The 13,394-nt window shown below is 39.0% G+C and overlaps 2 protein-coding genes across 2 annotated transcripts; both read left to right on the top strand.

Annotated features, from left to right (window-relative positions):
- Positions 1-5,602: 5,602 nt before the first annotated feature.
- LOC111233265 (zinc finger protein 239-like) lies at positions 5,603-7,494 on the top strand. The gene has a single exon (XM_022761042.1). The coding sequence runs from the start codon at positions 5,672-5,674 to the stop codon at positions 6,530-6,532; it is 861 nt and encodes a 286-aa protein (XP_022616763.1). The 5' UTR covers positions 5,603-5,671; the 3' UTR covers positions 6,533-7,494.
- A 2,459-nt stretch (positions 7,495-9,953) lies between these two features.
- On the top strand, positions 9,954-11,530 carry LOC111233264 (zinc finger protein 239-like). Its single transcript, XM_022761040.1, is given in 2 exon segments — positions 9,954-10,877; positions 10,879-11,530. Coding segments are annotated over 2 exon segments (906 nt in total). The 5' UTR covers positions 9,954-10,053; the 3' UTR covers positions 10,961-11,530.
- Positions 11,531-13,394: the final 1,864 nt, after the last annotated feature.

The raw sequence follows: 13,394 nt of genomic DNA, 5'->3' as shown, positions 1-13,394 counted from the left end.
ACTTTCACCGTTCATACCTTAAATTACACTGTACGGAAAGTAATTTCCTAACATCTTCCAGTCTTGTGTTTGTAAAGTAGCTCAACAAAACATCAGTTAAATGTGGTAGTACAGAGAAAATGACCTAATTACCCCTTGATATGAAACGACACATATGTACAATCATAACTGAAGACACAAACAAAGGCTCACTCTCCCCTGCCGGAACTTAACAATGTGACACTCAGCGGAAGTAAACAATGGGTTAGCATCGTTAGCTTGAAGATGACGGTGTAGTCGTATCGCAGATAAATATTTCAGTGGTAACGAAGCAACAATGTCTTCAGTTCAGTATCTGAGAGAGTTTGTCAACGAGCGACTAACTGCTGCTGCTGAAGAAATATTCGGAGTCTTTGAACAAACTATCGTCGAGTACGAGGAAGAGATCGATCGTCAGCGCAGACTGCTGGATATCGTTTGGAAACCCGAAATAAAGCTACACAGGACAGGTCTGTGAAACCAGAATGGTCTGAATGAAAACTAACACAGGGACATGACTCATACTGGATCCTGATCAGAGCTCTACTTACATTTAATTTTGAGTTTTCACTGTGTCACATGAAGGAAAAACTTTGGGGCACTTATGTTAAATAAAGAAATAACATGACCGAGCCTCGATTTTAATCTTAAAACATTTAAAATTAAATATTCAGTTCAGGGGCTTACATGTCTGCCCACATTTTCTAACCCTATTGCCTGTATAATGTGTTGAAGGTTTGTACATAGAGAAGAATTGCTTTCTGTTTCTTCTGTATTTTTTTTTCCATCATCACATCAGTAACCTATTTGTCATGTCCCTTTGTCCCTCCAGAGCTCCCTCAGCAACATGTCTGTAAGGAGGAGGAGGTTCTCACTGACCAGCAGCTCTGTGACCAGGAGAGGAACTCCAGTCTGGACCAGGAGGACCCAGAGCCTCCACAGATTAAAGAGGAAGAGGAGGAACTCTGCACCAGTCAGGAGGGAGAGCAGCTTGTACTGAAGCAGGAGACTGATATCTTTATGTTGACTCCTACTAATGAGGAAAGTGACCACCAGCTCCTCTCTCACGACTCTCCTGTAGCTGAGAGCCAACATCAGGAAGGAAGTAAGCATGTAGACCCAGAATCAACTAAAAATGCAGAGACGCAACCAAAGAAGAGACATCTCAAAAACACAAGTCACAGTGACAATGTACACAACTCTCTCATGTCAGAAACTCATTGTAACACCCAGACAGGTAAAAAGTCTTTCAAATGTGACATTTGTGGAAAAACGTTTAAGTGGAAGTCCAAATTGATCATACATCTGAGGACCCACACAGGTGAGAAGCCGTATTCTTGTGAAACATGCGGGAAAAGATTTAGTGAAAACTCAGTATTGAAAAGGCACACGAGAATCCACACTGGTGAGAGGCCGTACCCCTGCAACATCTGTGGGAAAAGATTCTATCGGACAACACACTTGAAACAGCATATAAGAGTTCATACAGGTGTCATAATCTTTGGAAAGTGACACTTGTGGAAAAGCTTTTCATTACAAGTCCCTCTTGAATATAGATCTGAGAGACCACACAGGTGAGAAGCAGTCTGCATGCAGCACCTGGAGAGAAACATTTAATGAGTCATGGTTGATCAGTTGCGAGAACACAGGTGAGAAACTGTATTCTTGAGAGACTTGTGGGAGACCTTTAAGACTTAAAGGATAACTGAGATTTTTTAACCTGGCCCAGATTTTCCCATGTTTTTTTGGTGTACGTAATTCACAGGGACACATGTGGACACATAGGAACGGTACACTGCTGCTGCAATGTAAACAATGGGGCAGCTGTCCATATTAAAGTAAGTCCATGTTACAGTGCTTGTTTTTACCACTCTGCGACAACATTATGGATAGGACTTGAACATCCCTTTGTTAAAGAGAAAGATCTTTTTGTTAAACCAGATATAGCCATTCCATCATTACCACACTCCATTAACAAATATAGTTATTTTACCTCCCAGAACTTGGTACTTGCTAGTAGGCCCAAGCGATACGACTTCAAATCAATATCACAATTATTTCAAATTTGAACCTCGATTACGGTTAATGAATGAGTACTTTGACACTCCTAAGTCTCTTTTTTTGAGCCATGCACTTTTCGTATTCGGCAATGTGATTGTTCTCCAAATGATGAAACTGACTGGTGGCGTTATCTTTGGTCTCTGAATTAGTTTTTTTCTGCAGCATTTGCATTTGACTTCATTTTTTTCTCTGTTGTCTTCACCAGAGCCAAAATGAGTCTGAACAGTGGACATAGCTTCTTTGTAGGATGTGTCAGAGTCACGTGACTGAACATGAGGTAGTGTTTTTTTAAGGGGACACTTCATGAACGCACACACTGGGGAAAGTATTAATCAAATTAACTGACATGAGAAAGTATTGTCAGTGAGAAGTCCTAAATGTCAGTTTTCATACTTTTTCAGTTAATTGCCCAGACCTAGTTGCTGTTCAGCCACTTTCTCAATCAGTTAGTTTATGTTATTGTGTGGTACTTTTACCTGAGTAAAGGATCTGACGGCTTCTTCCACCACTGAAAGTCACACAATGACACAAACAACCCAACTGAGCAAGGCAGCAGTTGATCAGCAGCTTTTGTGTTTTGCAAAGTGTAATTACTGGCTTTGTCAATGTTAATTTTTGTTAAGCTAGCCTGATTTTTCTTTATATGTCTATATTACTATTAATATTATCATATTCCATGTGTTGTTGTTTACTGTGCCTGCCCTCTTCTCTTCAAGTTTGATGTCAGACCAGAACACTTGTCCCGGAAGAATCACATCTCAAGTACGTACAACATCTACAGTACCAAGGACGCCTACAATACTGTACAAAAACAAGTACTGTCACATTTCCAGAATTTTTGTGTCGACTTGGTACCAAAGTATTGGTTCTCATGACAACTGTAATTAGCACACACAGCAGCATCTGTTGTTTTCTGGTTTTTGCTGTGGTATTGAATTTGGTATCGAGAATCATGAAATTTCAGTGGTATCGGTACTATTTTTGAACTATTTTTACACTCAGCAATGAGTAGATTGCGAACTCTCTGAACTTGAAGCTTAGAAACCCTTTAGTCCTGCTGGGTCACTTCTGTTTTCTTCCTGCCAACCGGAGTCTTTTCTGTCTGGAGTGTGTCCTTTCATTTCATATTTGTATTTATTTTGTGATTGAATCAACTTAATATTTTTATTTTGTCTTGCTTTGCAGGTGACTCACAAACACAATTGTAGAAGATGAACTTCATGGTTCTGTAAAGGTGCTAGCTTCGTGGAAAGAATTTTGATAAGAATATTTCTATCAGTGCTGTTTACTCAGACTGATGTTCCCACATTGATGACTGAATGATGACAGTTACTACGATATAAGCAGCATTTCATTGCCAAAGTTCCTTTAGGCACTGATTGTTGTATGCATTACTACCATTTAGGCTGATGACATTGATTTCATGTCTTTATTCTAACAATAAATCTTCATTAGGTGGCAAGAATAACAGATTCACACTATTTATGTAATTTATACTACTTAAATATTATAAATTTTATATATAAAAAAATGTGAACTGCACAAATGTCTTGTCCAGTTCTAGCACAGGCCACTGTAACCACACCACGTGTGTTATACTGGGCCTTTAAAGGTATTTCAAATGGTAAGAAACTGTGGGCTACAGTCAAATGTAAAAATCAAGAATGAAATCAAGTCAATTTCAGACAAAAACATCGTTTCAGTGACAGGGTAGGAGGTAATCACTTTTTGGCAAGTGGAAAAGTGCATTTTATGTGTTGTATTGGCCCTTCAAAGATAATAAGGAAAACTGCAGATCTTCTTTGTGTCATATATAAGCCTTCCGTAAATCATATTAATCACAGTCTCGTTTCCAGATATAAACAAGGGTATTAGACACACTAAAACACAAGGTATAAACATCGGGAACAATACGGTGTTGCCTGTAATCACGTGACTCTCGTGCTGCAAACACTCCTTGTGGCCAGAATTGTGATCATTCGATCACTAGAAACATTAAAGTTTCACAGGGACATACATTTGCTCAGTTTTTGCAAAGATCACTTTTTGACACGACACGGAACTTCACGGTGTGACACCAAGCGGAAGTAAACAATCACAGCGCACAAGCAGATTTAGCTGTATGAATGTGTGGAGTTAGCTTGAAGGCGACGGTGTAGTCGTATCGCAGATAAATATTTCAGTGGTAACTAAGCAACAATGTCTTCAGTTCAGTATCTGAGAGAGTTTGTCAACGAGCGACTAACTGCTGCTGCTGAAGAAATATTCGGAGTCTTTGAAAAAACTATCGTCGAGTACGAGGAAGTGATCGATCGTCAGCGCAGACTGCTGGATATCGTTTGGAAACCCGAAATAAAGCTACACAGGACAGGTCTGTGAAACCAGAATGGTCTGAATGAAAACTAACACAGGGACATGACTCATACTGGATCCTAAAGATCCCTAGATAAACTTGGGAAGTCATTTTCCCCTCAGTGATGCTGAGCCGTCCAGGCCCAGACGCGGCAAAGCCCCAAATCATGATCCTCCTTTCATCCTACTTCACCTTTGGGATGTTTTCATGTTGGTATGCAGTGCCGTGTTTACTGCATACATACATGTTCTTCCTAAACAATTCGTCCTTGGTTAAGCTGCTCTTTGACAAACTTCAGGTGCAGTAATGTTTAGTTGTTTTTTTTTTCTTCCATTTTTTTTTAAGTGCAGCAGCTTCCTCTGTGGTGTCTATGGCAGGACATGCTCCATGATCTGTGTGTGGTGGACTAACGAACAGCCTTTAGCTGTTACTCTTGAGGTGCTTTGTTCCAGTACTAGTCGTTCTTTACATTATCAGATGTTTCAGCAGCACCGACACCTCCAATCTGGTTTCATTGGCTGGACTCCAGGTTTGATAACTCCTGACTCCAGTTACCATTAAGACTATTTTAAATTTTAAAATTGACTTTCAAATTATAATACCTGCTTTTAAGGTCCTCCTTGATCTGGCACCCTAATATCTCTCTGACGTGTTTGTGAGCTATGAGTCATCTAGGCTCATAAGTCAACTGTAACAGGCCGTCTGGTTATTTCCCTGGATTTTTCTGAAAAGTGGTGAAACTGCCTTTAGCTTTTGTTCTTCAAGCCGTCAAGACATCTTAACCATGCTGTTAGGTGTGCTCCAAAGCTATCATCTTTTAAAACTAAAAACATCCCTTTTAAGCTGTGCATTACACTAGTCTGGTTTGCTGGTCCTAGTTATTGTTTTATTTTTCCCTATTTTGTTGGTTTCAATTCACCTGTCATTATTTTTTACAGGTCATCTATTTGTCTTAATTATTGTTTCATCTCATCTTATTTATTCTTACTCAATGATGAAATAGAACCAAACAAAGATGTATGTTTTTCCATCATCACATTGATAACTTATTTGTCATGTCCCTTTGTCCCTCCAGAGCTCCCACAGCAACATGTCTGTAAGGAGGAGGAGGTTCTCACTGACCAGCAGCTCTGTGACCAGGAGAGGAACTCCAGTCTGGACCAGGAGGACCCAGAGCCTCCACAGATTAAAGAGGAAGAGGAGGAACTCTGCACCAGTCAGGAGGGAGAGCAGCTTGTAATGAAGCAGGAGACTGATACCTTGATGTTGACTCCTAATAATGAGGAAAGGTACCACAGAGAACCAGAACCAAACAGTGACCACCGGCTCCTCTCTCACAACTCTCCTGTAGCTGAGAGCCAAGATCAGGAAGGAGGCGAGCATGTAGACCCCGAGTCAAAGAGTCACTGTAACACTCAGATGGATAAAAAGTCTTTCAAATGTGACACTTGTGGAAAAGAGTTTAGGTATAACTATAAATTGAATATGCATCTGAGAATCCACACAGGTGAGAAGCAGTACCTTTGTAATACCTGTGGGAAAAGTTTCAGAGAAACAAAACATTTGAACGAGCATTTGAAAATCCACACAGGTGAGAAGCCATATTCTTGTGAGACATGTGGGAGATCTTTCAGAACTAGTGGTAACTTGAAAGTCCACAAGAGAATCCACACAGGTGAGAAGCCGTACCTTTGCAAGAACTGTGGTAAAAGTTTTTGTACAATGTCATTACTGAAACAACATATGACAATCCACACAGATGAAAAGCCATATTCTTGCAAAACATGTGGCAAGGGTTACAGATATAGGACTTCCCTAAGACTCCACGTCAGAACTCACACAGGTGAAAGGCCATACCTGTGCAACATCTGTGGGAGAAGTTTCAGTCAGATAACACATTTGAATAACCATTTTAAAATCCACACAGGTGAGAAGCCATATTCATGTGAGACTTGTGGGAAAGCTTTCAGATGTCGTGGTGACTTAAAATACCACATGAGAACCCACACGGGAGAGAAGCCGTACTCCTGCAACACCTGTGGGAAAAGATTCTATCGAAAGCCACACTTGGAAAAGCACATAAGAATTCATAAAGGTTGAAAGTTGTATACTTACTTAACTTTCAGACTTGGGGGATAATTGACAATCCACATGAGAAGAGCCCAGACTGGCGAGAAACTACATCACTGCAACATCTGAGGGAAAAGATGGTTTGATGTATCTCAGTTGGGAAGGTAAATGAGATCACACATTTAGCCTAGTATATGTAGGAGTGTGGGATGTGGGAGGATTCAGTTGTAGTGGTTCATGGACAAAACAAACAAGATCCCACAGAAGTGAAGAGCCACATAATTGCAGCTCTTGTGGGGAAAGTTTTTCCTCAAATCAGACAGTTGTAAAAGAAAAAACACCTGAAAATCATTTTACACAGGGGAAACCATCAAGATGAAACTTGTGTGGAGAGGGTTCAGCAATTGAATGAAATACACTTTTGCAATAGATACATTTCTGTAATTGAATGTATAACATTTCCCACAGAGAGGATGTATCTTAGTGTAGAGTAGTACAGTGTCAACAATGTCTTCAGGTTTTGTTAAACTAGCCTAATGTTTTCTTTCACGTGACTTACTTTCTGTTGCAGCAGAATTTCTTTGAAACAACTGTAATTTCCCAGATCTTGTAAAATATTAAAATATTTGTTTTCACATTGAATTCATAGTTCCAACAAATGTTATGTGATTTTTTTTGTGTGTGCTATTTTTATACTCTACCTCTGATGTTGAAGCTGAGAAACCATTTACTGCTGTTGGGTCACTTATGTTGTCATCCTGCCAACTACAGTCTTTTTTTTGTGTACAGTTTGTCCTTTCATTTCATTTTTTTATGTATTTTGTTATTGCATCCTATTCAAACTTGACTATATTTCAAAGGCAAATATACAGTTATGTTTACTAAATATTTTAAATACAAAAACTTAAAATTACCTTATCATTTTATGCCTTGTCAAACTATGTATCAGTATGTGAATGGGGTTAAAAATAAATAAATAACAGGACAGGGGCCTGGGGAGGTTTCACACTTTAACATTTAGCTGAAAGTATTTTTGTGTTTATAGCAACATTTTGAATGTTCTCTACATTGAATTTTACTCACCTGTGTTAACTTCTTCCATCCCTGCTTATATGTTTTTATACAACATTATTGTTCGATCAAAAAAAATGCCTGAAAAGACGTCAGTTAAAAGTGTTGGTTCAGACAAAATAACCAAATTTCCCCGTTAAATGAAGGAACACAGATGCACGATCATAACTGAAGGCGGAAATGAAAGCCAACTCATTTCCACTGCCGGAACTTTCCAGTGTAGCACTTTGCGGAAGTGAGCGGTAGCAGCGTTAGCTGTAGGTATGTGTGTAGTTAGCTTGAAGGCGACGGTGTAGTTGTATCGCAGATAAATATTTCAGTGGTAACGAAGCAACAATGTCTTCAGTTCAGTATCTGAGAGAGTTTGTCAACGAGCGACTAACTGCTGCTGCTGAAGAAATATTCGGAGTCTTTGAAAAAACTATCGTCGAGTACGAGGAAGTGATCGATCGTCAGCGCAGACTGCTGGATATCGTTTGGAAACCCGAAATAAAGCTACACAGGACAGGTCTGTGAAACCAGAATGGTCTGAATGAAAACTAACACAGGGACATGACTCATACTGGATCCTAATGGTTTACATTTGGTTTAATTGACGCAGATGTTTGTGTTTCTACAATGCACACACTTTAACGAATAAACAAGAGGAACTAAGTTCGAGGTCCGTAAAAACACGGAGCCCGAACGGTATGAGCTACTATTGCGTGACCTCGCATTACGTTTTGTTTCCCCCTCAAGTCCACAGAGAAATGCTGGGCTTCATGATGACACCGTGTGATGTATAGAGTGTCGCAGGAATGAGTTTTAAATTCGAGAAATCAGTTAGCATTTTAGCACTTCCGGCTCTTCGTCCCCAAGTCTATGGGTTTTTTGAATGGATTTTTTGTTTACTGGCTGTGGTCAAGCTCAAGATATTTTCACGTTGTATTCTACGTCAGTAAATACCCAAGTCCTGATTTCTTAAAGCCTTTACATCTGTTAAAAAAAGGACGGTTGACACACGAAGCCTGATCTTACAACAGGCGAAAATAATTTAAGAGTAAGATCAGCATTCTTAGCTAGGGAAAAAAATTCCATAATTTTCCAAAATCTTATTACTCTTTAGATTGTTGCTTAACAAACGGTGTGACTTGATTAAAGAATTCAGCTCTAGGAGAAAAAGTGAAAATTTAGAAGTTGATTTTTTGTAGATAAAGAATTTAGCATAAAGGATACTGAAGTTAAACAGACATTCAAGAGCGTCATCAGTTGGATTATCATAGTAACACATTTTGCCAATAAGATAACTAGCTGGCTGTTTATAATGCAACATTTTGAAACAAACTTTCTTAGCCATGTTTGATACAGTATTGATAAGGTAAAAACCAAGCCATTCTCCAGTTTACATTTTCAATTTCAGATATTCAGAAAAACTTCCCTCTAAGTACTGCCTTATTGTTTCTTTAAAAAAAATCAGTGAATATGCTTATTGTTACACCTCATGTCTGTTAGTTTAATTCCATCCAACATCAGTAAAGACTGTTTTATTATTCTTATGGCTAAATAACACTACAGAGGTTGTCAGGGATGTTAAAGTTTATAGCCGCAATCCAGTGTTTCTCATAAATTGACAAATGGCGGCTCGCCAGAATATCAACATTAACCACCACATTTGTTTTTCTGTTTTTTTTATGCCTCTGTGCTGTTTTCAGGTTATTTCAGTCCCATTCTTATGAACACAACATCGCAGTAACGCCTGGAATGAATTTCTTCATATTTGGCAGAAACATTCACTTGGAATCTGGGATGAACTGATCAGATTTTAGGTGGTTGAAGGTCAATGTCAAAGTGACCTCACCAAACAAAGTTTTGGCCATGTGAGCGCATTATCTTGGGGACTCCTCAAGGGAATCCCTTCAAATTTGGCACGAATGTCCATGTGGACTAGAGGATGAAATGCTGGGTGAAGAGGGGAGTTGAGCATTGCGGTTGCTGGAATTTTGTAGTGTGCACAGTGCAATAAGCATGATAGAGTGACTGTGATAAGTGATGTCTGAACTGACTAATTTGGATTTGGTAGGTGTGAGAGGTTACAAAAGTAAATTACACCAAAGTTCAAGCAGTATAGTTTTAATATATGTCATTATCAGTGACATGAGGTATGCAGGAGTGTTTGAAAAAGCACCCATGCATGTAAAGATTTAACTCATACATATCTGCTCTGATGTCTTCTGTCACAAACCGGGTTGCACACAGGTACACAGTCACACTTAACATCAGTAACCTATTTGTCATGTCCCTTTGTCCCTCCAGAGCTCCCACAGCAACATGTCTGTAAGGAGGAGGAGGTTCTCACTGACCAGCAGCTCTGTGACCAGGAGAGGAACTCCAGTCTGGACCAGGAGGACCCAGAGCCTCCACAGATTAAAGAGGAAGAGGAGGAACTCTGCACCAGTCAGGAGGGAGAGCAGCTTGTACTGAAGCAGGAGACTGATACCTTTATGTTGACTCCTACTAATGAGGAAAGTGACCACCAGCTCCTCTCTCACAACTCTCCTGTAGCTGAGAGCCAAGATCAGGAAGGAAGCGAGCATGTAGACCCAGAATCAAAGAGTCAGTGTAACACTCAGACGGATAAAAAGTCTTTAAAGTGTCATACTTGTGGAAAAGCATTTAAGTATGAGTCCAAATTGAATGTACATCTGAGAAGCCACACAGGTGAAAGGCCATACCTTTGCAACACATGTGGGAAAAGATTCAGTCAGACGTCAGCATTGAAAAATCATGTCAGAATCCACACAGGTGAGAAGCCGTATTCTTGCGAAACATGTGGGAAAGGGTTCAGAACTAGTACAAGCTTGCTGCTCCACATGAGAACCCACACAGGTGAGAAGCCGTATGTTTGCAACACCTGTGGGAAAGGTTTCAGATGCAGCAGTGACTTGTTAGTCCACATGAGAACTCACACAGGTGAGAAACCATATTCCTGCAACATCTGTGGGAAAAGATTCTTTCGGACTTCATCACTGAAAACTCATATAAGAATTCACACAGGTGAAAAACCATATTCATGTAGCACATGTGGGAAGAAATTCAGTCAGAAATCATCAATGAATGACCATTTAAAAACCCACACAGATGAGAAACCATATATTTGTAACACCTGTGGCAAAAAATTCAGACAGAGCAGCGTCTTTAAACTTCACATGCGAACCCACACAGACGAGAGACCGTACCTTTGCAAGACCTGTGGGAAAAGATTCTGTAGCATGTCTGTATTAAAAAATCACATGAGAATCCACACAGATGAGAAGCCATATTTTTGTGAAATGTGGGAAGGGCTTCAGATGTAGCAATAGCTTGTTAGTCCACATGACAATCCACACAGGTGAGAAACTATATTTGTAAAGGCAATCCTGTGATTTAAACTTGCTTTGATGCTCCAGGTATGATGTGTGCAGTTAGACACGTTCCAAATTACAATGAAGGAAAGAAAGGGATCTAATTTGTAAAATAATATTTATTATGAAAACAAAGTATGGATTACAACAGCCCTGATTATGATGTAATGAATAAACCAATAAAAACTGTGGTACATACTCAAAAAGGCAATTGCTTGGATTCTTAAGTCCACAGCCTTTTCCCCATGTTTCCCTGTTCCCACTCCTTATCTTGGAGGTTTTCAGAGTTCAGGTGGGCACCAGGTAGTACCATCTAGTGTTGGTGTATCACTTTTGTTGAGTCTTTTCTTTTTTTGTCTAGAACATGTCCTTTCATTTTATATTTTTATGTATTTGGGGAATTTCTGCAACATTATATTTTCATTATTTCACGCTATAGAGTTGACACACCAAGATGTAGGAGATCTACATCTCTTGTAAATACTATTATGTTACATAATTCAGTGACCCAAAGTGCAGTTAAGGTGCAGTTAAAGTATGATATGATACAGTTTGGTAATATTGTAAAAAAATAAATTCTGGAGCATTTGTGCTTTGAGTCTTGTCATTTTTTGTTGAACACACTTTTGCTTGGCTGCATTGAAGAGCCAAATATACTTTAACATCTGCTTTGACTTGACAGATACAGTTACTTTGTTGAATAAGATTTTACATACAAAATATTAAAGGTTCTGTAAATAAAATCACGTCCACTAGATGTTGCAGTAGACCACCAGCATCTCGGACCAAAACCAATGTTTCATCAGCTGCACCTCTGGCCCCTGTTCAGCCACAACCCCCCCTTCACATTTTCAGTTACCAAGCATGTATACTGGGCATAAATGAACTTCAATACAGCGACAGGATTATACAGGTCAGATTATTTATTAATTTCTGAAGTTTCGAATATTTTTTACCATGTATGCTCCTTTGAATGCAACAATATAAAAATTTTTACTTATCTGACGAACATACAGTATTAGAGAGTAGATAATGTACAGTATAAGTTAGAAAAGGTCTGCCGAACAAGTGTTGGCAGACCAGTTTCCAACACAGTTTTCTATAAACTACAGAAATACAATATATTTGACAGACAGTTGATCTATGCGCAATTGCTGCTGCCTGTTCTTAAGACAAATTCCACGTAGAAAAACAGTTACAACCCTGAAGCTGTGGTTAAAGACAGGCAAAAATGCAAATATTTGTATAGGAATACCTATGAGGATTACCTGCCCAACACATCCCGGAAGCACCGTGCAATTTTTATCCAGATTTTATTCTCCTTGATGTTGCCTCTGGTATCACGCTGACTGCAATTTTTCCATTGGCTTCCAAAGCGAGTAGGTAAGTGTCAAGCCCTTATGACACCGCTGGCTGAGGTCATCCAGAGGGAGAGTTCAAGGAACCATGGTAGGCTACGACTTTGCGGGTGCTTTGGTATGAATGTGTGTGCATAATTAGGTACTATATTATGATATTTTTTGTATCTTATATACTATGACATTTTATGCCTTACACTTTGAAGTTTTATGTTGTTTTTAAATCTTACTATACTATGATGTTTTGTGGCATTTTTATGCCTTACTATACTATGATGTTTTATGGCCTTTCTATGCCTTGCTATACTAAGACGTTTTGTTGCCTTACTATACTATGATGTTTTATGGCCTTTCTATGCCTTGCTATACTAAGACGTTTTGTTGCCTTACTATACTATGATGTTTTATGGCCTTTCTATGCCTTGCTATACTAAGACGTTTTGTTGCCTTACTATACTATGATGTTTTATGGCCTTTCTATGCCTTGCTATACTAAGACGTTTTGTTGCCTTACTATACTATGATGTTTTATGGCCTTTCTATGCCTTGCTATACTAAGACGTTTTGTTGCCTTACTATACTATGATGTTTTATGGCCTTTCTATGCCTTGCTATACTAAGACGTTTTGTTGCCTTACTATACTATGATGTTTTATGGCCTTTCTATGCCTTGCTATACTAAGACGTTTTGTTGCCTTACTATACTATGATGTTTTATGGCCTTTCTATGCCTTGCTATACTAAGACGTTTTGTTGCCTTACTATACTATGATGTTTTATGGCCTTTCTATGCCTTGCTATACTATGACGTTTTATGCCTTACTTTTCTATGACGTTTTATGGAGGTTTTATGCCTTACTATACTATGATGTTTTATGGCCTTTTTATGCCTTGCTATACTAAGACGTTTTGTTGCCTTACTATACTATGATGTTTTTGTGACTTTTGATGCCTTGCTATACTATGACGTTTTATGCCTTTCTATACTATGACGTTTTATGCCTTACTCTACTATGATGTTTTAGTGCCTTACTATAATATGACGTTTTTAGGACTTTATATGCCTTACTATACTATGACGTT

Source organism: Seriola dumerili, unplaced genomic scaffold (assembly GCF_002260705.1).
Source record: "Seriola dumerili isolate Sdu_G_001 unplaced genomic scaffold, Sdu_1.0 BDQW01000383.1, whole genome shotgun sequence".
Classification (NCBI taxonomy): Eukaryota; Metazoa; Chordata; class Actinopteri; order Carangiformes; family Carangidae; genus Seriola; species Seriola dumerili.
This window is presented reverse-complemented; position numbering and strand designations above follow the sequence as displayed.